At 38.5% G+C, this 21,335-nt stretch overlaps 1 protein-coding gene across 1 annotated transcript in view; it reads left to right on the plus strand.

The window, feature by feature from the left end:
* The window catches only part of PRCP (prolylcarboxypeptidase), an 82,220-nt gene that overhangs the window by 30,531 nt on the left and 30,354 nt on the right, over positions 1–21,335 (plus strand). The window contains exons 2-3 of the mRNA XM_063095576.1: positions 17,257–17,397; positions 20,505–20,606. Of these exons, the coding sequence (XP_062951646.1) occupies positions 17,257–17,397; positions 20,505–20,606 (243 nt within the window). The remainder of the gene's footprint in view (positions 1–17,256; positions 17,398–20,504; positions 20,607–21,335) is intronic.

Here is a 21,335-nt window from a genome sequence, read left to right on the forward strand (position 1 = left end):
TTGCAGGAGATCCTTTATTTAAAGTCTACCTTATATTGTTCTTATTGCCTTAACAAGGACAGGACTATACCTGGGGAAAATGTATCATCAAACTGCTTTTTAGGTTCTCTAGGGTCACATGCCAAATGTGAAAATATACATATGGTTGTAATGTACTTTTGTGTGTTTGTTTTTTAATACCACAATGTAAAATTACCCATGGTTATTGATCATAAGGGGAATTTGTTATTATTCAACAAATTTTGAGCCTTTGCTGTTGCCAGGGACTTGTATACACACTACTTTGAATCCTTGCAACCTTGTAAGGAAGATATTAGAAGCCCTTTTTATAGATGAGGCAACTGAGCTACGGTGTGAAACTGTTTGCTGGAAGTCACCTAGTCGGTAAGTGGCACAATCAGCATTTCAACATGGAACTTTCAGGCTACAAAGCTGAGCTCTTTCCACTGTACTGAGCCAGCCTTCAGAACAATGACAACACAGCATATTCACAGCCTTCAGAACAATGACAACACTGTGCTGGAAGCTGTGATAGAACCAGAGAAGGAGCACTGTAGGAAAAATATAAGAAAATGGTCAGGGCCCTGCAGATGTTCAGAATCTTGCCGAGCATTTGATGTAAATAGGCACGTGCGCCCAGGTGTTCCTTGGCTATTGTCTAATATAATTGCTTATGTGCATGCAGGTGTCCCGGGTTATGGACTTAAGTATAAAGGAAAAGTGGCTCTGATCTACAGGCCCCCCCTCTACCCCCAGGATGCCCCCAGGGGGGCCATGGGGAGGCCACCACCGCTGCTGCTGCTGAGGAAACTGAGGACTGAGGGCTGAGCTCGGGCCATCTGCCAATGGCTCCCAGGATCTTTCCCAATTACGTAGTGTGGACCTGCATGTGAGGGGTCTGGTGACCCACTCTGTACAATGGGTTTGAAGGGTCTGTGGTCCCTAGCCCTGACAATACAAATGGATACTTAGTATAACTAAAATAATGAAACGTTTTGGCTTTAGTTATGTATTGCTTTAACAATACAATTGGCGTAGTCACTTAGCAATACAATTGGCTGTATCGGCAATAGTCCAAGAGTCGGACAGTGACCCCAACCAGACAATTAACATAGCTATTGCCCTAACCCTACACTGCCATAAAAACCACTCTGTTCTCACCCGCATTCATAATGTGCATTTCTTGCATAGGAGTAATGTCTTTGCTTGTCTCCACTAGACTGTGGCCCCTTGAGAGCACAGAGTACGCCTTTTATCTTTGTGTTCTGTATAGCCAGGAGCACAAAGTGGGCACTCAGGAAATAGTGGGAGGGTGAAAGGACCTTGCTGAGGAGGATTGGTATTAGTCATGGTCACCTGTGTGTTTATTACTCTTCCTCACTTTCAAGGTTGAGTTGGATTTTAACTTGATAATTTCAAGTTCAGTTCACATTTCTGGAGGCTAACACACCTCTAATAGAAAGACAACAGAGTCTTGCTGGTGGCCCCAAGAGCCTGGAGCAGACTTAAGAGTTAACCAGTGCAGCCTTAGTCCAGCCTAGGTCACTTGGTCTTCTGGTGTCACATCACACTTCTCACTTCTCCCCAGTTCAACTCAGTAGTCATTGATTGAACAAGACACTGTGATTTGTGCTGTGGGGTACACAGAGTTGAACAAGAAAGGAGGAATCAGTATGGCATGGTGGGAAAAACGCAGCCTCTCCACTTCACAGGGTTCCTATAAAGAACAAATGAGATAATGTACGTATAGCCCTAGAGCAGCCCTTATTGTTCATCTGTAGGTTCCAGCTTTTATTAAATGGGGTACTTTCAGTCTTGTCTTGGAGTTTATAAGAGTACAGCAAATATAAGACATGTATATATAAATAACTTCACTGCAAGTCTGCACTTGAAAAACTTTATAATACAGCTAAAATTACCATGAAAGCACAAAGAAGGCAGGAATGCTTCATGTAGTTATTGGCATTGATAACTCCTGGGACCCTTTACACCATTGAGGGCTGTTGGAATTAAAGGCTTAATTAACTATTGCCTGCTCTAAGACCCTTTCTCTGACCACCCTGTAAAAAGTAGGTCTGCCTCTGTTATTCTCTGTCTGAATAAAACCTGTACAATTACAGTTTCTAACTACTTATTTGTGTGCGTGTTATCTGTTTCTTGTTGTGTGTCACTAGACTATAAGCACTGTGAGGGCAGTGGCCATTCCTAGCTTGTTCACTGTTCACCGTTTTATCTCTAGCACTTATTCCATGGTAGGCACTTCAAGACATAGTTGGTGAGTGCATGAATGTAACCACTGACTGTCATTTCTCTGTACATCCTATTAGCTCTGGGCGGTGGTTATACAGGATGGTGACATAGTGGCAAGAACACCTGAAAGTAATCAAAGGAAGCAACTTGGTCACATTTGAACTTGTTTTTACTGTTCTGAGCTTTTTGATTTCAGCTGAGGATATCCTTTTCCCTTCCTTTATCTTTTTTACAGCGCCATTATCATTCAGACCGGATGAGTGCTCAAAACAATGAATATTCTGTAGAGTGTATTTTTAAGATGATGATATAAAGTCCCTGGAGCCTATTTTATAGTGAAATCAGGACTGAAAATTTGATGTTGGAGTTTCCTAGGAGGAGAAAAACTTAGACATCACTTTCTACGGCTGCTTTCTTTGGTGGATGCTATTCGTATGGGGATTTTGTAAAGTTTAATTTTTCAGAGTGCCTTAAAATCATGTATTTTTCAATGTAGTAAGGACAATTTATTTTAAAGCAGTCTCTAAAATGAGAATGTAGTATGTTTTCTGTTTTTAGTGTTTCTCACTGTGATTCATGGAAGATCCTCCATGGAGGGAGGAGGAGTTGTGTTTTAGCATTATGATGTAGCATTATGCTTGTATGTGCTTTTTCTTTAACAACAACAAGAACAACAAAAAAAGTAGTTTTTTTTTTTTAACTCATTAGAGGTAACCAGGTGAAGATTGTGGCCCCGGGTGCCTTTTGTCTCACCAGGCTAGAATAGGGACTGAAGAGTCTGAGAATGGTTAGATTATCACTTTTTATCAATTTCTTTAGTTTTTGGAGAAAAGGGGTACAATAGAATATGCTTGTTAACTTATAGTAAATGCTAGTGGGAGCCTGATGGCCTCAGAACTCTTTCACCAATTTAGTGGGGCTCTCAGTAGAATGCCCACAGTCAGGGTCAGTGCAGAATCAGTTATAAATTGGTGATAGTGGTAGCTACATCTGTTCCTTTTGTTGATTGCTATTAAATGAATACTGCTGTCATACACTGGGTCCTTTTTTACTGCGACCTTTCTTTGGTATATAGTCATGAGCCACATAATGACATTTCAGTCAACCACTGACTGCATGTATGATGGTGTCCTGGAGATCACAATGGCTATACCATATAGCCTAGGTGTGTAGTAGGCTATACTATCTAGGTTTGTGTAAGTATACTCTGTGATGTTCGTACAATGATGAAATCACCAAATGACAACAGAATATACCTTTAAGTGACACATGACTATATTATGATTTTGGAAAGTAAACATTGTTATATACGTTGTATATGTAGCAATTGAAGAGAGACCTTGGTTTGAAACCAGGTTTATTGTTCTTATAATCATCTCCCATCTGAACCTTTAATAGCCTTCTATTTGCTCTTCTCCCTTTTTTTGTCTCCTCCAGGCCATCTTTCACAGAACAGCCAGCGTGATCTTTTTAGAACAGATCAGAATAAGCCTTAAGACTCTTAAAGGTTTGCCATTGCCCTTAAAATTAAATTCAGACTCCCTACTATAGACTACTCAGCCCTTAGCCTCATCCCATACCACTCTCTCCCTTGTTCACCTCTCTTACACTTCAGATGCTCTGGGCTCATTTCTCTTTCTACAGCATGCCAAGCCCTTTCTAGCCTCTGGGCCTTTGTATTTTCTATTCCTCCTTTCCAGGGTTTGTGGATTGAAATCAAGGCTGTTGAGGTGGAAATAATTTTAGAAAGGCTTATTGAAAGCTAAGCTTGAGGATCGACCTGGGAAACATAAGCCAACAGAATTGGAAAGCGCTCTGAAGTCTACTACAAGCAAAGGCATTTTTAAAGAGAGTTTCAAAATGAGATTTCAAAGGGGAGGGGGAAAGCTCCAAGTACAGTTGTACTTTTGTCACTGAACATAAGAAACCACAATCATTGGTTAATGATTACAACATGGGAAACAAAAGCATCTATGTACAACCTGAAGCAGAAGCTTCACGTGTCAGCTATTCTTAACAATATCTAGATGGCTTATTCAAAACTAGCAGGTTATACATTAATAAATCAGCAGTACTAACCACATACATTGTTGATCTTAAAAACAGAGGTTAACATAGAGTTCATGAAATTTATCACAAGGCAGTGAGTTTTGGAAAACCTGCTCCATTTTGATTATTTCCTTCATCAATTTCTTTCCTTAGCTGGCTCCTTCAGGTTTCAGCTCCAATGCCACCTCTGTGAAGAGTCTTTATTAGTTTCCTAGGGCTGCTGTGACAGAGTACCATAAGCTGGGAGGCTTAAAACAACAGAAATTTATTATCTCAGTTCTGGATGCCGGAAGTCTAAATACAAGGTGTTGGCAGGAGGTTCCTTCTTGGGGGCTCAGAGGGAGAATCTGTTTCATGCCTCTCTCCAAGCTGTTGGTGGTTTTTGGCATTCCTTGGTGTTCCTTGACTTGCATTTGCGTGACTCCAGTCTGCTTCCATTGTCACATGGCCATCTTCCTTTTGTGTATCTGTGTCTTCAAATGGCATTCTCCTTTCTGTGCCTATTTTGTGTGTCTTCTCTTATGAGAACAGCATTCATATTGGATTAAGGGCCCACTCTACTCCAGCATGACTTCATCTTAACTAATTATATCTGCAATGATCATATTGTCAAATAAGATCATGTTCTGAGGTTCCAGGAAGGGCGTGAATTTTGGGAGGATGCTATTGAACCCAGTACACCTTTCTTGACTCTCAATTTAAAGTAGGCTGCGTTAGTGGAGCTATGTCTATAAACATTCTCACCAGTTATTCATTCCTGGCCAATGGTGAGGGAGGCACTTCATTAGACTACATGTCAGGTATTGTGGGCACAGAATCCATAAGAGGGAATGTTAATTGAGCCAGGGTATGAACAGGGTTACAAGGATTTTACAAATAGTGTTATATGGGAAACAGCAAGTACTGGGGTTGCTCAGTTGGAGAAAAGAAGATTTGGGAAATCATCACAGCCCTCTGCAGGAGGAATGGTAATATGCAAGAATGGATTGTAAGTTACACAGATCACAGGTCTGAACTGTGTATGCGCAGCATGGTTTTGTTTTTGGGGGGGTTTTGGGGGAGAGGTGTCTTTATCCTTTCATATTATACCAGATAACAGCCTCCATCTCTTAGAAGATGTGGCATGGTATGAGATTATAATGGTGGCATCAGGAGAATATTTTGTATGCATAGAAACATTCAGAACAATAGCTCATAATGGAAGAAAAACATTAATACTACATCATCTTATATTTAACAAAACAGGAGAATATAAACTTATAAGGCTTTATTTGATAATATGCAGCATTACATAATTTTTATAAGATTATCATTGAAATGTTTAGATATATTCATATGAATTCTGGCAAGATTTTTACTCCTTATAGTGAAATAAATACAACATTGTTTAGATTGCCTTACAAGTCAGCAAGCAGATTATGGCAGCATGTGTATGTGGTAGAGAAGGCATCATAGCTCTGGGTATTCACAGCTGCATGGAGATCAGGAATGACCTCAACTCTCTTGCCCCCTGTACCATCAAAACTAATTTATGAAATTCCCATCATAGTTTTATACAGCCATTAAACTTCTCTGCTTAGCTGGCCGGTTAGCTCAGTTGGTTAGAGCATGGTGCTAATAACCCCAAGGTCCAGATTTTGATCCCTGTACCAGCTAGGCCCCCCCCACCCCCATAAATAAAAATAAACTTCCCTGCTCCTACTCCTAGGCTGTGGATCTCTGCTAAGTAAGCCCACAGTTAGTTAGGCAGGTTGTTGTGCTTGACAATTCAGTCTCCAACCTCAGGGACTCTGTGGAGGCCTAGGCATTAGTTCTTTCTTCCCTGCTACACTTTTACCTCTATCTTCAAATCATTGCCTCACAAGTCTCTCTTTTACTCTCTTTTAATAGACAACCTTGTTCCCTACTTCACTGTTAAAAAACTAAGGCATTGTATGTGAGGCCAGAACCCTTTCAGTTTCCTCCCACTCCACCTAGAAAGGTAAGTCCTTCTGCACCTGTCAACGGAGAAGGGGTTCCTCATCCCACCCAAGTCAAATCCCTCCATCTGGGCTATTGATCCCATCCTCTTCAGGATCTCCCTGCATCACATATCCCACTCTTACTTATAATCTCACCATTCCCTCTAATTAATTTTTGTACTTGGGCATTATACTTCTCCTGTGTTTCTTCCTTCATAAAACTCTTCATAAAAAATATATACATATATATATATTTTACACATTGAGCAAATAAACATTTTGCAGTACGTTTGGTTTCAACAAACACTAGTATGCTGCTGAATGAGCTGTTAAAATATACAGGAAGCTGTTATTCAGGTAACGTTATGTGTTCTGGCTGAGCGTTACAGCTTTAATGTCCTTTCCAGCCTTAAAAATTTTGCCTATGACCCCGTCACATAGTCAGGTATATTTTAGGTAATACATTAACATTTGGTAAAATGCTGATTAGTTGTTCTCCTCCACCCCACCCAGCAATCCCATCCGGACCTTGGGTTCTCTTTTAGGCATATGATTTGACAATGGTCAAAAGGCACATCCACCTACAGTGTTCTGCAACTCTTCCAAAGCCAGTAACAGATACATGCAATAAACAAACCTGCACAAACTTGATCTTCTTGGGAACTTTGCTGTCCATTCTGGTTGTTTTGGGCCATACGTTCTCTCAAGTTGTGTTGGGTCTATTTTTATACCAAATGCAGAGCTAGATGCATGCATGCATTCTTTCATTCTCTATCTATTCATTGATCTTCTACTCTATGCCAGGCATTGTTCTAGTCAGTGGGAACTTAGCAGTGGACAAAACAGAGGAAAGTCCCTACCTTGTTAAGTCTCTATTTTTAGGAGACCTATTTCATTCACTGTCATATTAGAGAAACAATCTCAGTTTTCAGTTAGGGTTCTCTTCAGAGGAAGATATTCATCTAAATCTGGTAGCAGCGCAATGAATCTAATCTCATTTCCTGTCTCTTTTCCTCATGCACCATATTGCTTCTGCCATAAAGCAACAAGAATTCCTGAATTTATGCTTGTTCTGCACAGTTCATCACAGCTTTGCACATGTTGTTGCCCCCTTTGCCTGAAATGCTCTTCTGTCCCTACTGTGGTTAAAAAAATTTCTTGTTATGCTTCTAGGTTCAAGCTGAGATGTCACCTCCTTCGTGAGGCCTGTTATGATTCTCTCAGGCAGGATGGTAACTTTGGCCTCTGAGCACTTTGTATATAGAACTTAACCATACCACTGTGTGATTGTTTACTAGTATGTTCATCACTTTTGTTAGATTCAGAACTTGAGAGATGTAATTATCTCTTCCTCAGTTCTTTTCTTAATGTCTGCCATTTGGTGAGTACTTACTTAATAAGTATTTTTGAGTGAATGAAAAATTTAATATCGATGTGATTTAGCACAATATAATTTACATATGACATAGTGAAATAGACATGTAAATATCATATGTACATTATAAAATAATATATATCTTAAATGTTTATGTGTTTGCTAATTATCTTATTATTACACATATAGAAAAATACACCATCCTAACTCCAGAATGCTCTCATTCTCTTTTAGAACTTCCCCCTGCAATAGTAACCACTATCCTGACTTCTAACAGCATATATTTTTAACCCTGACTTTAAAAAGAAGGGAGATGATTGCCATATTTAAATTATGTGAATAAATCTCTACTTAAAAGAGAAAGATTTAAAATAATTGGCATCTCTGTGTCTGTTTTTTATCCAAATGTTTGGACTTGAGATCTAAGATCTCTTCCTGTGTTAAAATTTTATGACTCTAAAACTTAACATGCTCTCCCACTTTACTATTTATACAACAGTGCCCTCTGATGGTGTAACTTCCTAAATTTACATACAGAATTTAATAATTGCAGCAGCACTTTATCTCTCATTTGAGAGCAAGCTGTGGCCACATAATTCTAGTGGTAAAAAGCTTCCTGAGGGCCGGCCCACGGCTCACTCGGGAGAGTGTGGTGCTGATAACACCAAGGCCACGGGTTCGGATCCTACATAGGGATGGCTGGTTAGCTCACTGGCTGAGCATGGTGCTGACAACACCAAGCCAAGGGTTAAGATCCCCTCACTGGTCATCTTTTTAAAAAAGCTTCCTGAAACCACCGTAAGTTATTGATCATGCGGTGCTCTCACAGCACTGTTTAGCCAATAGGTAATGCCAGAATCTTCCTCTGATGAAATGCTTAACTTCTGTTTGACAAGACATGTTATTTCTTGATTTCCTGGAATGTTTTAGGTGTTCTCAAGGGGCAGGATATCTCTATTTCTGTTTTAGAGGTAGAGCAGAGAGTATTTTTGTTTCATAGTGTTTTGGTAATTTAGAATGTGATTCTCCTTCTGAGGTCCACAGTTCTTGGTTAGGGTAAAGGGAGGTTATTGAGCACTGCAGAGTTATTAGAGAGGGTGTTTACATCCATTTTCCTACCAAGCATATACTAGTTTTTCAAATGTAATTAGATGCTGTTGTGATATTCATTTATACCATTATTGAATTTACAATAGCTTCTTGTATATTTTCTCAAGCACTGGCTACTAAAATATAACACATCTCTAATAATTTCAACATTAACAAGGGGACCTCATACTCAGAAACTTGGGGAACCACTAATTTAGAAGATTTGAACTGCATTCATTTGATAATTATTAATAAAGTGTCTATTTTGTAGTTACGGTGGTAGCTATTGTGTTCTTGCCTTTCGAACTATCCATTTACAAGTACAGGAGCCTGGATCACCAAACCTTTTCCGTGATGGACTCTCCCATTATCACTTCTTTTTTCCCTTCCCCTTTTGCCATAATCTCTTTAAATAAATAATTTAAGAGTTTCCTTTTGAAGATTAAGGGCATGTTACAAAAAAATAATAAAGGAAGGGAATGAAATTCTCTTTTGATTAATATGGACAGTAGGGTATGTGAAGAAGACCAGTGTCTCATTACATAGAAAAATGACTTTATTTGAAGAATATCTCTGAGGAAACTTTCACCTTCTTTGTTAAAATGGAAATGAGACCCTGTTAGGTTGGCAATGAAGAGAGCATCCCTGTGGGAAGGGATGCACAATTACTGTTCTTAGACTTATCTTGCTCTTGGAGGGACTGGTAATCATTTCCCTTGCTACAAAAACACTATCATCAAGGGATGCTGTTTCCCCTTTAGTTCTTTAAGTCAAATTTAGTCTCCAGTACTTTATGATATCCTCATTGTACAGATGAGTGATGGTAGAACATTTAAGCTGGATTTTTGAAAGGCTCTGACATGATAAAGTGGATATAAACAGCAAGTCACCCAATATCCGATGATCTGACTCATAAGATAATGGCTTGCTCTCTGATCTTATCCTAGCTCTGGAGCTACCCCTGTATGAGGGACAACTTAGTAGGACCCCAATCTTAGACAACCACCCTTCTCCAACTATAGACCTAAGCCCTGCCTAAATTCCCCCTTCCTTCCAGGTTTTGGTTCCCTCTTAGAGAACTTGTGTCCTTCCAACATGAAGGTGTCCACCCCTTCTGGGAGTGCCCAGAAATGATGCCAGTTTCCATTTAGAAATTCTGACAGAATGTAATGCCATAATCCCCAAATTAATCAATCCCCAAATTAGTACATGGCACACACATCAAACAGGAGAAAGGGGATCTTGTTTTCATTTCAGCATCTCTGGATTAGAGTTGGAAATCAGAGTGCCCTCCTTCAGGCACTTTGATTTCTTGGAGGTGTGAGTCCATTTTTTCTGGTCCTGTATATCTCTGAGTATACTTTTTGTATCTTTAGTAAAATTTCAGTTAGATCTTGTATACCTGGGTGCCTAAATAAAACCAACTGTATACTGAGTTTTCTAAAATGAAAGCCTGCTTAGAGTCAGTGTTTTTGTTTTTAGCAGTAGCCTAATTAAATGAGTTAAAAATAGTAGTATAATAATGGATATTGAGTCAGGTCAGTGAAAAGACCAACATCTCACATACTCTGTAATTGTTCATAGTGTTACACTAGGCTGCCGGATGTGTTCTTTATTTTGCAAATCTAGGAAAAAGCTACTCTAGTGTACCCTGCTGAAGGTGGAAATTTGTAGTCTGCCCTATCTACAACAGCATGCTATAATGAAGAGCATCCAGATCTGGGTTTTATTGGGCAGAATGGGGAAGGTCTTAAAAGCATGTGAAAAGAATTATATTCGATTTCTACTTATTAGTTATGTTACCTTGAGCAAGTTGTCTGACCTCTCTGAGTCAGCAAGATTGGTGTGATGAAAGTGCCCCCAGAGAGTGACTGGGGGGATGGTGAGGTGATCTGTGTAAAGCAACAGCACAGTGCCAAGCATGTAGGAGGTGTTCTCCGTTATTCTCTTCCATTTCCATCCCTCCCACTCCCAGTGCCCCCAAATTGCCACTCAAACCGAGTCTAACTGATGTAATGTTCTTACTGTTTTTGCTCGATATGGACTTTATTCTTTAGCAGTTCTAAAGTCCAAATAATTATTTTTGTCACAATGAACTTTATTTAAAGGATGTTCTCTTTGTTCCTTCTTGCCTACCCATTCTCAGGAATCCATTTCTCCTTCACAGAGGGAAGGGGGAAGCATCTTTTGAAATTTCTTGTATCATGTTCTGCAAAGAACTGCTTTGCATGACTAGAGGAGTATTTTCTTTTGAGGTCAAGCTTGTGTTGCTTTTAGAGCACTATTATTTATTTTAGTTGTTTCAATAAACTAAATTGCAAAAATAATTTAAAGTTCCAGCTCTGCCTCTGACTTGTGACCTTGGCCAAGTCACTTGACCTATTTAAGCTCAGGTTCTTCAGTTGAACAACACAGATCAAATGGTTTCTAAGGCCCTTGTCACCTTTTTGTGTTGTGATTTATAAAATCTCTATTCAGGAGCCCAGAACTGGAAGGGACATGTGGGTCCCAATTCGCAACAGCAGAGGGCACACTGCCCCTAGTGTGCCTGTCCATTAGGTATTGAAAACTGCATCTGGAAGTTGGTATCCTTGATGATGGGAAGGAGCCAAGAAAATTCTGTAAATTCATGATGTGCAAAGGACATTTCCCTGCATGTTTTCAGTTTAATATTTAGGTGAAACACTCCGAAAATAGATTTTGACAGGCTAAGAGTACATCTTGTAATTCTGTGAAGAGTTCTCCCATCTAAATAGTCTCTGCTTAGGATTGGTGTGCAAATGGGATGGAGAGGGGAACTAACATTTATTGAGCTCTTCTAATATATCAGGAACTGTACCTGGTACTTTAGGTACATTTTCTCTTTTCTCACAGCAATCCTTTGAATTATCATTATTATCCTTATTTTATATAGAAAGATGCTAAGGCTCAGATTGGTTTAGTTACTTGCCTGAGGCCTCACAGCTAATAAGGGATTCAAGTTCAGGTCTGTTAACTCTCAAACCTGCTTTTTTTTTTTTTTTTTAAAGATGACCGGTAAGGGGATCTCAACCCTTGGCTTGGTGTTGTCAGCACCACGCTCAGCCAGTGAGCCAACCGGCCATCCCTATATAGGATCCGAACCTGTGGCCTTGGTGTTATCAGCACCACACTCTCCCAAGTGAGCCATGGGCTGGCCCTCAAACCTGCTTTCTTTCTACTATACCAGGGTTCCTTCATCTTTTCCTCAGTCTTAACAATTAAGGCTGATTACTAGGAGTGGCATACCTTGGGTATGGCCACAGAAGGGAATTTGGCTTTCTTTGGTTCTGAAGTTCTGATGGTCCTTGTAATTCTTCTATTTATTTTATTTTATTTTTATTGATTATACATATTCATGGGGCACAGAGCTGACCGTCAACACCTGTGCCCCAGATGTGGTGAGCAGATCAATACTATCAGCATGCCCACCACCTCAAATTGCAATTATTTCCTGTGTCTTCTACCCAACCTCTTTCCCCAGTCCCCCTCTCCCTCCTCCCAACTGACCTCTGGCAACCCTAGGTCTGTTCTCTCCCCCTTGTAATTCTAGATGGAAACTTTTCTTCTGGCAATAACTTCTTAACATTTACATTTAACATGACATATACAAACATATACCCACGTTTTCAATTTGTAAGCTTTAGACTGGGCTGATTTTAAAAGCTACAATATCTCATTTTACCAGAAGGCTAGGTTCTAAAGTCAGTGGGTAAGGTGAAAATTACGGTACAATTATCTTAGAGAATCTCATGGGAAAGCATCTTTAGAGAGCCATGCACTTCATTTCTTTAAGTGTAACACAACAAGTCCTCCCTTGTTGAAACAGGTCATCCATTTCTCCTGTTCACTCTTTATTCCATTGCTTAGCTCAGTACTTGGTCCAGAATAGTTCAATAGAAGCCTGTTGAATGAGTGATCAAGTAAATTAACGTATATGATGGGAGAGGTTTATAGCACATGGACATTATCTGGTCCACATAAACTGTTTATTTTCATGAAAAGTAGGCTTTAGATTAGAATAACTTATATTTTAGGACTACATATGGTGATGATCATTGTTGGGAAAATATAGGAAAATGGTCAGGGCCCCTCAGATGTTCAGAATCTTGCCGAGCATTTGATGTAAATAGGCACGTGCGCCCAGGTGTTCCTTGGTTATTGTCTGATGTAATTGCACATGTACATCCAGGTGTTCTGGGTAATAGACTTATGTATAAAGGATGAGTGGCTCAGATCTTCACTGCACCCCCTTCCCTGGGATGCCCGGGGGGCTTGGGGAGGCCGCTACTGCTGCTGGAGGCTGTTATTACCAGTGCCTCCAGGATAATCCGAGAGCCCACCACAGCTTCTGGACCTGTAAGCTGCTGCCGCCCTTGCCGAGGACTGAGCTCGTGTCATCTGCCAACGGCTGCTAAGATCTTTCCCCAATTACCTAGCGTGGACCTGCGTGTAAGGGGTCTGGTGGCCCAGTCTGTACAATGGGTTTGAAAGGTCTGAGCCCTAGCCCTGACAATACAAATGGAAACTTAGTATAACCAAAATAACGAAACATTTTGGCTTTAATTATGATTTGCCTTACTCAACAACTGGTGGAGTTGTGTAGCTTTACAATTGGCTACATCGGCAGGATTCTGACATTAGCCCTAGATTTACAATCATAGATATCAGGAAGTATACAGTTCGGTTTAGTTTTGAGACACTTGCATTTCGGGACTTGTGGTATGAATGTGAAGAGTGTGTGTGTGTGTGTGTACATGGAGCTGGGGCAGGGAGTCCCATGTTAGAATGACCTAGGGAAGTCTTGCAGGTTCTGGCTTAGGTCAGAACTGATCCCTGCCCCAGGGAGGCTGGGACGGCACCAGAAGAGCCTATAGTCTGCACCAGACCAGATGTGAATTCTCATTCCTGTCCCTCTAAAGCACTAAGGAATTAATTCAGCTGCCATGATCCCAAAGTCTCAGGGAGGCTCTGTATGGTGGGGTAACTGTTAATTCTGATAGTTGCATAGGAATCTTACCATGTTATAGGATTTGATAATTATATTTTAAAATGGTGAGTTAAAAAAATCTCAAAGGGTAAAAACCCTCAAATATAAAATATGTATATTTAAAGTTCAACTGAAGCTTAAAATTGTTTTGTCAATTTTTTTTTTTTTTTGGGCAGCTGTCCAGTATGGGGATCCAAACCCTTGACTTGATTGACTGTCCCTCAAAATTGACCCCCACTGTGACAGCATTAAGAGGGTGAGAAATCCTATTATGGTAATTGAAAGGTGGGGCCTTGAAAAGGTGATTAGATTGTAGGACCATGCAGTAGTGAATGGATTAAGGCTTTAAAAGGAGACTGCAGGAGGAGCTATTTTATGTCTGTGTTCCTTGGAATTTGAACTTCCCAGCCTCTAAAACTGTAAGCAATAAATTTCATTTTCTTTTTTTTTTTTTTTTTTTTTAAATTTCATTTTCTTATAAACTACCCAGTTCCAGGTATTTTGTTACAAGCAGCAGAAACAGAAACCTTGGTATCATAAGGCTGTCCTCTGTCTAGCAAACCCTGCTGTTCTTTTGTTTTGACATGTTTTATATTATCTGTCTTGCAAAATCTCAGTATCTTCTTGTTGGGCTGAGTCACAGACCCTTCAAACCCAGTGTCAGGCTGACTGGGTCACAGACCCCTCATATGCAGGTCGTGAGCTAGGTAATTGGAAAGATCCTGGGAGCTGTTAGCAAGATTGACATGCTTTATTCAGATGCCAGCTCAGTCCCCCAGTGGACCAGAGGCATTGTCTTTTATACTAGAGTCAGATAACCATGGAACATGTGGGTGTGAGTCAAATAGCCAAGGAACAGCTGGGTGCGAATCAGATAACCAAGGAACACCTGGGCACACACGTACAGTTATATTTACAACAGACATGCTGAGTTATGCTCAACTGAATATGAAGTGAGGGAGCCTGACCAGTCTGTCTCCATTTTCCTCACACTTGTGTTTGTCTCTTTCAATGTAGATTAAACTTTTCTTAAATTCACTTTTTTCTGCTGAAGTATTTAAGTAAATTACAGACGGCATGATGTCCTATCTTCAAATCCTTCAGTGTACATCTGTAAAAAATTTGAAAAATTTTCTGATGTAGAAAATAATATGGTCACTCCTAACTAAATTAACAAGTCTTTAGTATCATCTAATACCTGATTCATATTAAAATTAACCCAGTTGTCCCTAGATTGTTATTTATATCTTGTTTATTGAAAGTAGGATTCAATCCAGGATCATGCATTGCTTCTGGTTATTATGTTCCGTGAAATTCATTTAATCTAAAACTGTTCTTTTTTCATTGTCTTGTAAAACATCCCGCCTTCAGATTTGTCGGATTGCCTCTTCAGAGTGTCAACTTGTTCTTCTACCTTCTGTATTTGCCAGAACCTGGAAATTAGATCTAAAGGCTGAAATAAGATACAAGTTGAACATTTTTGGCAAGATACATCATATGTGATATACGCTTCATATTATGCCACAAGAGGAGATATATAAATACTTGCCTGCCCCACGATTAATGATGCTAACATTGATCACTAGATTCAGGTGATGACAGCCTGATCCTTCCATTGTGAAGTTACATTTTCCCTTTGTGACAGAGTATCCTCTATGATATTACTTTGATACAACATGAATGTTCATTTTTATTTTTTTTATTTTTAATTTTTTTATAAAAAGATGAACGGTAAGGGGATCTCAACCCTTGGCTTGGTGTTGTCAGCACCACACTCAGCCAGTGAGCCAACCGGCCATCCCTATATAGGATCCGAACCTGTGGCCTTGGTGTTATCAGCATTGCACTCTCCTGAGTGAGCCATGGGCCGGCCCTGAATGTTCATTTTTATATTATCCATTCTCCTATTGCTTTTCACACCAACTGGTAATTCTTGCCTGAATCAGTAACTGCATAACTATAATTTTTTAATTCTGCCGTTTCTTCCTCATTGGCTATCATTTGACTAACAGAGTTCTTGTTCATCAGTTGGGACTTTCTGGTACCCTGAAATAATTCTGTTGGAAAGGCAGGTTAAATGCTGAATTTTTACTTTTTAATTTCCAATTTCAAAGTAAGGAATTGATTTAATGGACACCTTAAATGATGGCAAATGAATTTTTTCCTTGCTTTTTTTTTTTAATATCCTTACAGACTAATGGATTTTCATGAATTGAATGAAGGTTTTAATCAAGTACAATCATTATTCTTTTTATGTTGTTTGTTTTATATTCAGTTTATTAAAATGTTAGCCTTCTATTTGTTAAATACAACTCCGTTAATTTTTTAGCACTTCCTTGCTTCCTTGTACAGCAAAATGTGTGAGTTTATCTCACAGCTTCCTTTTCCCAAATGTCAATTAGTCACTTTACTAACAAGCCCTCATTCCTTTTAGTAGGAATCTTATTAGACACCCACATCCTGACACTTGTAATGTCTATTGTGTACTGGGGTGACAATGTTTATAGACCTTTTCAGTGGTCTGTTTAGTTCTTGAATTTTGATATTGAAAGTTTGGATAATGAAAATTCAGTGTATTAGTACATTTTTCTTGCTTATAACAAAATACCTGAAACTGGGTGATTTATAAAGAAAAACAAAATTTATTGCTTACAGTTTCTGAGGCTGGGAAGTCCAAAGTCCATCTGGTAGTAGTGACAGTGACTCAGGGGTCTCACATTGCAAGATGGCGGAAGCAGAGAGAGCAGAGAGAGCGAGACCGACTCGACTTTTCTTTTAAAACCCTCAGAACCATGTCTATAACCACCCTTTTTAATCCATTCAGCACTGCATGGTCCTACAATCTAATCACCCCCTCAAGGCTCCAGTTTTCACTTACCATAATAGGATTTCCCATCCTCTTAACAGTCACAGTGGGGGCTAAGTTTCTAATACATAAAACTTGGGGTACACAATTCAAGATTCAATGAGTTTGGGGGGGACATAATTCAATCCAGTCCATTCAGATAATAAGGGGTATCTCTATTTTGAAAAATAATGGGATGTATTGTAATGAGAGTAGATTTTAAGCGTTCTCACTGCAAAACATAAATATGTGAGGTAATGCATGTTGATTAGCTTGATTTAGCCATTTCACAATGCCAGTTCACAATTACAAAGCATCATGTTCTACACCATAAATACATACAATTTTTATTTGTCAATTAAAAAAATAAGTGAGAAAAAATGGATTCATATTTCTATTTCCAATTTAATGTTTTAAGTAGCTACCTGATTTTATAATGTATCTTTTCTTTTCCATTGAAAATTTTGACTACCAATAACAAACATGGCTTTATCTTACAATAGAAAGAAAACAATTTCAAAATAATATTAATGTTACTATTAAAAAATGAAGTTTAAAATTTCTTATTTTCATAGTATAGGTTGATTTTAATGGAAGAATTAATTTAATTACTTTTATGTAACTTTTATGTAATTACTTTTCTTTGAAATATGTCTTGTCTGTTTTGTTTTTATCATAGGTTGATCATTTTGGATTTAATAATGTGAAAACTTTTAAACAGCGGTACCTAATATCTGATAAATACTGGAAGGAAAATGGTGGATCAATACTTTTCTACACTGGTAATGAAGGGGACATTACCTGGTTTTGCAATAATACGGTATGTGCAGATTTGTGACATTTCAGTGCTCAATTTGCCTTTTATTAGGATAAACTGGAAAAAATGTTTTGCAGCATACGAGTATATGACCAAGCATTATTGTTCTTAATTGTAAAGTTCTTTAAAAAAATAAAAAGGTAAAACTCACTAATAATAAAAAATAACAAAAGTACATGAATAGGCAGTTCACAAAAGAATAAAAACAGATATCCAATAAACCTGCATGTTCAGCCTTAAAGAATTACAAATGAAGAGAATGGAATACTATTTTTGGAAAAATTCAGTTGCAAAAGGTTTTGTTTTTGTTTTGTTTTAATCCCTGCTTATTTCTATAATGAACAAGGATATGAGGGAAGTGGGCATAGGAGTGTTATTACATATAGTTTGTTTTGATTATGGTCAGGAAAGAGCAGGAATTTTTGTAGTTTGTTCAGTGTTATATTCTCAGAAACTAGGACTGTATTAGGCATACAATAGGTGTTTAATAAATATTTGTTGAATGAATGAATAAAATCTAAACAAAGCCAATGCAAATAAGAAAAAGTATATAGGTTTCACTGTCAAATAGGAATTGACTAAGGTAAAATAGTAGCTATCTTTTAGTTTAGTTTTCGTGTTCTACCATTTTTCTTATATGTGCTTGTAAGGGTTAAAAATAGTATAGCTTGTCAGCTTGCTTCCCTGACTATATTTCCTATCACCTTTTATAATAATACCTAAATTCCTTAAAAAAACCTCCTTAATTTAAAAGTATACACGAAAAGAAGACATTCTCTTTTCAGTGGTGAGACTGAAAAATGTCAATTTTCTACCAAAAAGCTAGTCTTAAAGTGGAGACTGAATCATATTATCTCCGATGCCAATGTCTGGCATGGTGCCTGCTGTTGTTCAGGAGGTCTCAGGAAATGTTTGTTGAACTGAATTGAAAGTAAAGATATGAATACAATTAAGCTGTTACTGCATTCTTCATATCTGTGTGTTAGTCGAAACAAAATAATTCCCTTAGAAATTAAATCCTAGGATGACTACGTTTTTTAGGTCAGAGACAAATGAAATCAGTACTTCCTTTCTGTTAGATGCCTGCTCTGTTATTTGGTGAAACAGCAAAAGGTGCCTTGTCTCTTTTCTTTTCCTTGTGTGGTTTCTCTTTTATTCCAAGGCAACAGGGGAACTTCTCCTGTCCAGTGATTTTCCCAGCTCCTTTCTATTCTCTTATAGGCAGATAGTTGTTCCTGCGTTCACCAGACCCCACTGCTCTGACAGGCATTGTGGCAGAACTTAAGGCTTGCCAGGGAATTTCTGTTCTCAGAAGTGGTAGAAAAGAAGGGGATACTCAGTGTAGGAACAGTTATGGAGAACTGACTAGAGGCAGATCCTAGAAGAGCAGATCCTGGCCCTTCCCCAGGTCCAGACACCTTCCTTTACATGTTATAATGTTCCAATTGCACATTCACTTCTGGACATTCATTTATTTAGAGGCAGTGTAACAGAGTGGTCAAGAGTGAAGACTTCAGCCAGACTGATGAGGTTTGAATTTTGGTTTTAACACTTTGCTGTGTGACTCTGGGCAAGTTTCTTATTCTGTACCTCAGTTTTCTCATCTGTTAAATTGGTAGAATAATAACATCTAGTTCATAGAGTTGTCATAAAGACTAAACAAGATTAAGGGACTTGCAGGCAAATAATGTTAATAAATGATAATATATTACATGAACCTCTTTTGAAAGATAAAAACACCCCTGAAATAGATGCAGGCATATAATCACTTATTGCATGTGAATCAGTACAATTAAATTGCTTTCTCTCAAAGCCTGAGGTCAGCTCCAGAGAGGAGTGTTTATTTTTACGGATGGTCGTTACCCTTAAGGCACACACAGTCTGGTGGAGTAAGTAAGACTCACATGCAAGCAAATATTGCAGCACAGTAATAAAGCTCTATACCTGGCACAGTGGTGTTGAGAGGAGGGAGTGATCAGCACTGCCAGGGTGGGGCTCTCAGTGGAGGGCATGCTTGAGTTGGGTGTAGCAGGATCTGTAGATAAATGGCAGGGAATGAATTGGTCTTTAAAGAGAGAAGGTGGGAGGAGGGATTATCAAAACTATCACAGGTAAGCTAAATTCTTCATCCTCATATGCATGCAGCTCTTCTAATTGTTCATTTATTGATCAAAACAAACAAAAACATTTTGAGGTTCTTTGCCCTTGTTAGGGAGTAGCAACTCATTAAAAAGCAACGATGTGCACTAGGAATGACTAATAGTTTTAATCTGTGCTAAATTTAAATGTAATTGGTTGATGTTGACTGCCTAGAATGCTTTGTTCAGTAGGATTTTGAGGCCACAACTGAGGTAAGTGAAAAAATGTGATGATTGATTAATGACCAGCCGTAGGTGTTGGAGCAAGTAGGTCTGACAGCACTTGATGATTGTGCTCTGGAGCCAGACAGCCTGTGTTTGAAACTTGGCTCTGCCATTTACTAGTTGTGTGAATATGGAAGGATATTTAAACTCTTGTGACTCACTGTCTTTGTCTATAAAATGGAGATAATCAAAGTGCCTGTCTCTTACATTGTTGTGATAATTAGGTGAATTAATGCTTATAAAGTATTTTAGAATAGTGTCTGACACATTGTAAGCACTCAGTTAATATTAGTTGTTAGCTATTATTTGTTTTCCAATAAATAAGATTAATATAAAATCCCAAGGGATTATTTCTTCTGTTTTCTCTCTTATGTTGCAAATGCATATGAGTAGCTGGCTAACCTAGATATCTTCAGCTCTTCCGTAGAATATTTGGCACACAGTGCAATTTGAAGACTATTTTAGACATGATGTTTGATTCTAGGGTGAGAGTGTCAGGATAAGAAGAGTTGTAGTGACTAGTGGATGAGCAACCTGAGCTTACTTTTGATTAATATAGTGTGAGATTGATGTGCAACAGTGAAACAGCAATTATGCCATTTATTTGTAGAACAAGCATAAATTGTGCAACTTTTCAGAGAGTTCTTTTTGGTCTGGTTTAACATCTATTTCATATGGTTTGCAAAAAGGGTCAGTGACTTATTTCACGTCCTGATTTTCTCTCGTGACTTTGTAAACTTTTCCTAGGGGTTTATGTGGGATGTGGCTGAGGAACTGAGCGCTATGTTGGTGTTTGCTGAACATCGATACTATGGAGAATCCCTACCATTTGGTGCCAACTCATTCAAGGTAAGTATACTGTTTGTTTTTGTGTGTTTTTTGGCGGCTGATTGGTATGGGGATCTGAACATTTGACCTTGGTGTTATAACACTGTGCTCTAACCACCTGAGTTGACTGGGCAGACTCAAGTTAAGTATACTTTTTACTTTTAAGTTTAGAAGATTTTTTTTTTTTTTTTTTTAAGGTTAGAACACTTTCTAATTACAAGCCCCACTGTGAGATACCTTTAATTTGAACTGCCTAAAATCTCAATAATTTATACTCAAACATTCTTTTTTATATATAATTTGAACAGATTGAGGCTTTTTTTTTGTTGTTGCCATATTATTATCATTTCTAATGTTAATAGTTTTTAACTCAGCCAGGTAAATTTTATTCTATGGCTGTAGAGACAGTGCAGGGAGCTTTTCATTGTTCCAAAAATGTCAGTAAACAATTTTGCTTTATAAACTATACACTTAAATTGTTGGGCCTGCCACTGGAAAAATATAATGAGTACATAGTATTTGTCTAATGTGTTTTTCAATAAAATATAATTAATAAAATAAGGACAAATGAGCTCTATGATTCAGAGGCCACCTGGCCACTTGGATTCCCTTCTGGCCTTTTCTGTTCTCACAGGAGCTTTGGCCTCATCCGTAGATTCTGCACCTGATAAACCAGGACACTTTTTCCTCAACTGAGTTACTTGTGCACTACCCTGTGATTCTGGCTATATTAATTTGCCATTTGTACTA

This window comes from Cynocephalus volans, chromosome 4 (assembly GCF_027409185.1).
Source record: "Cynocephalus volans isolate mCynVol1 chromosome 4, mCynVol1.pri, whole genome shotgun sequence".
Taxonomy (NCBI): Eukaryota; Metazoa; Chordata; class Mammalia; order Dermoptera; family Cynocephalidae; genus Cynocephalus; species Cynocephalus volans.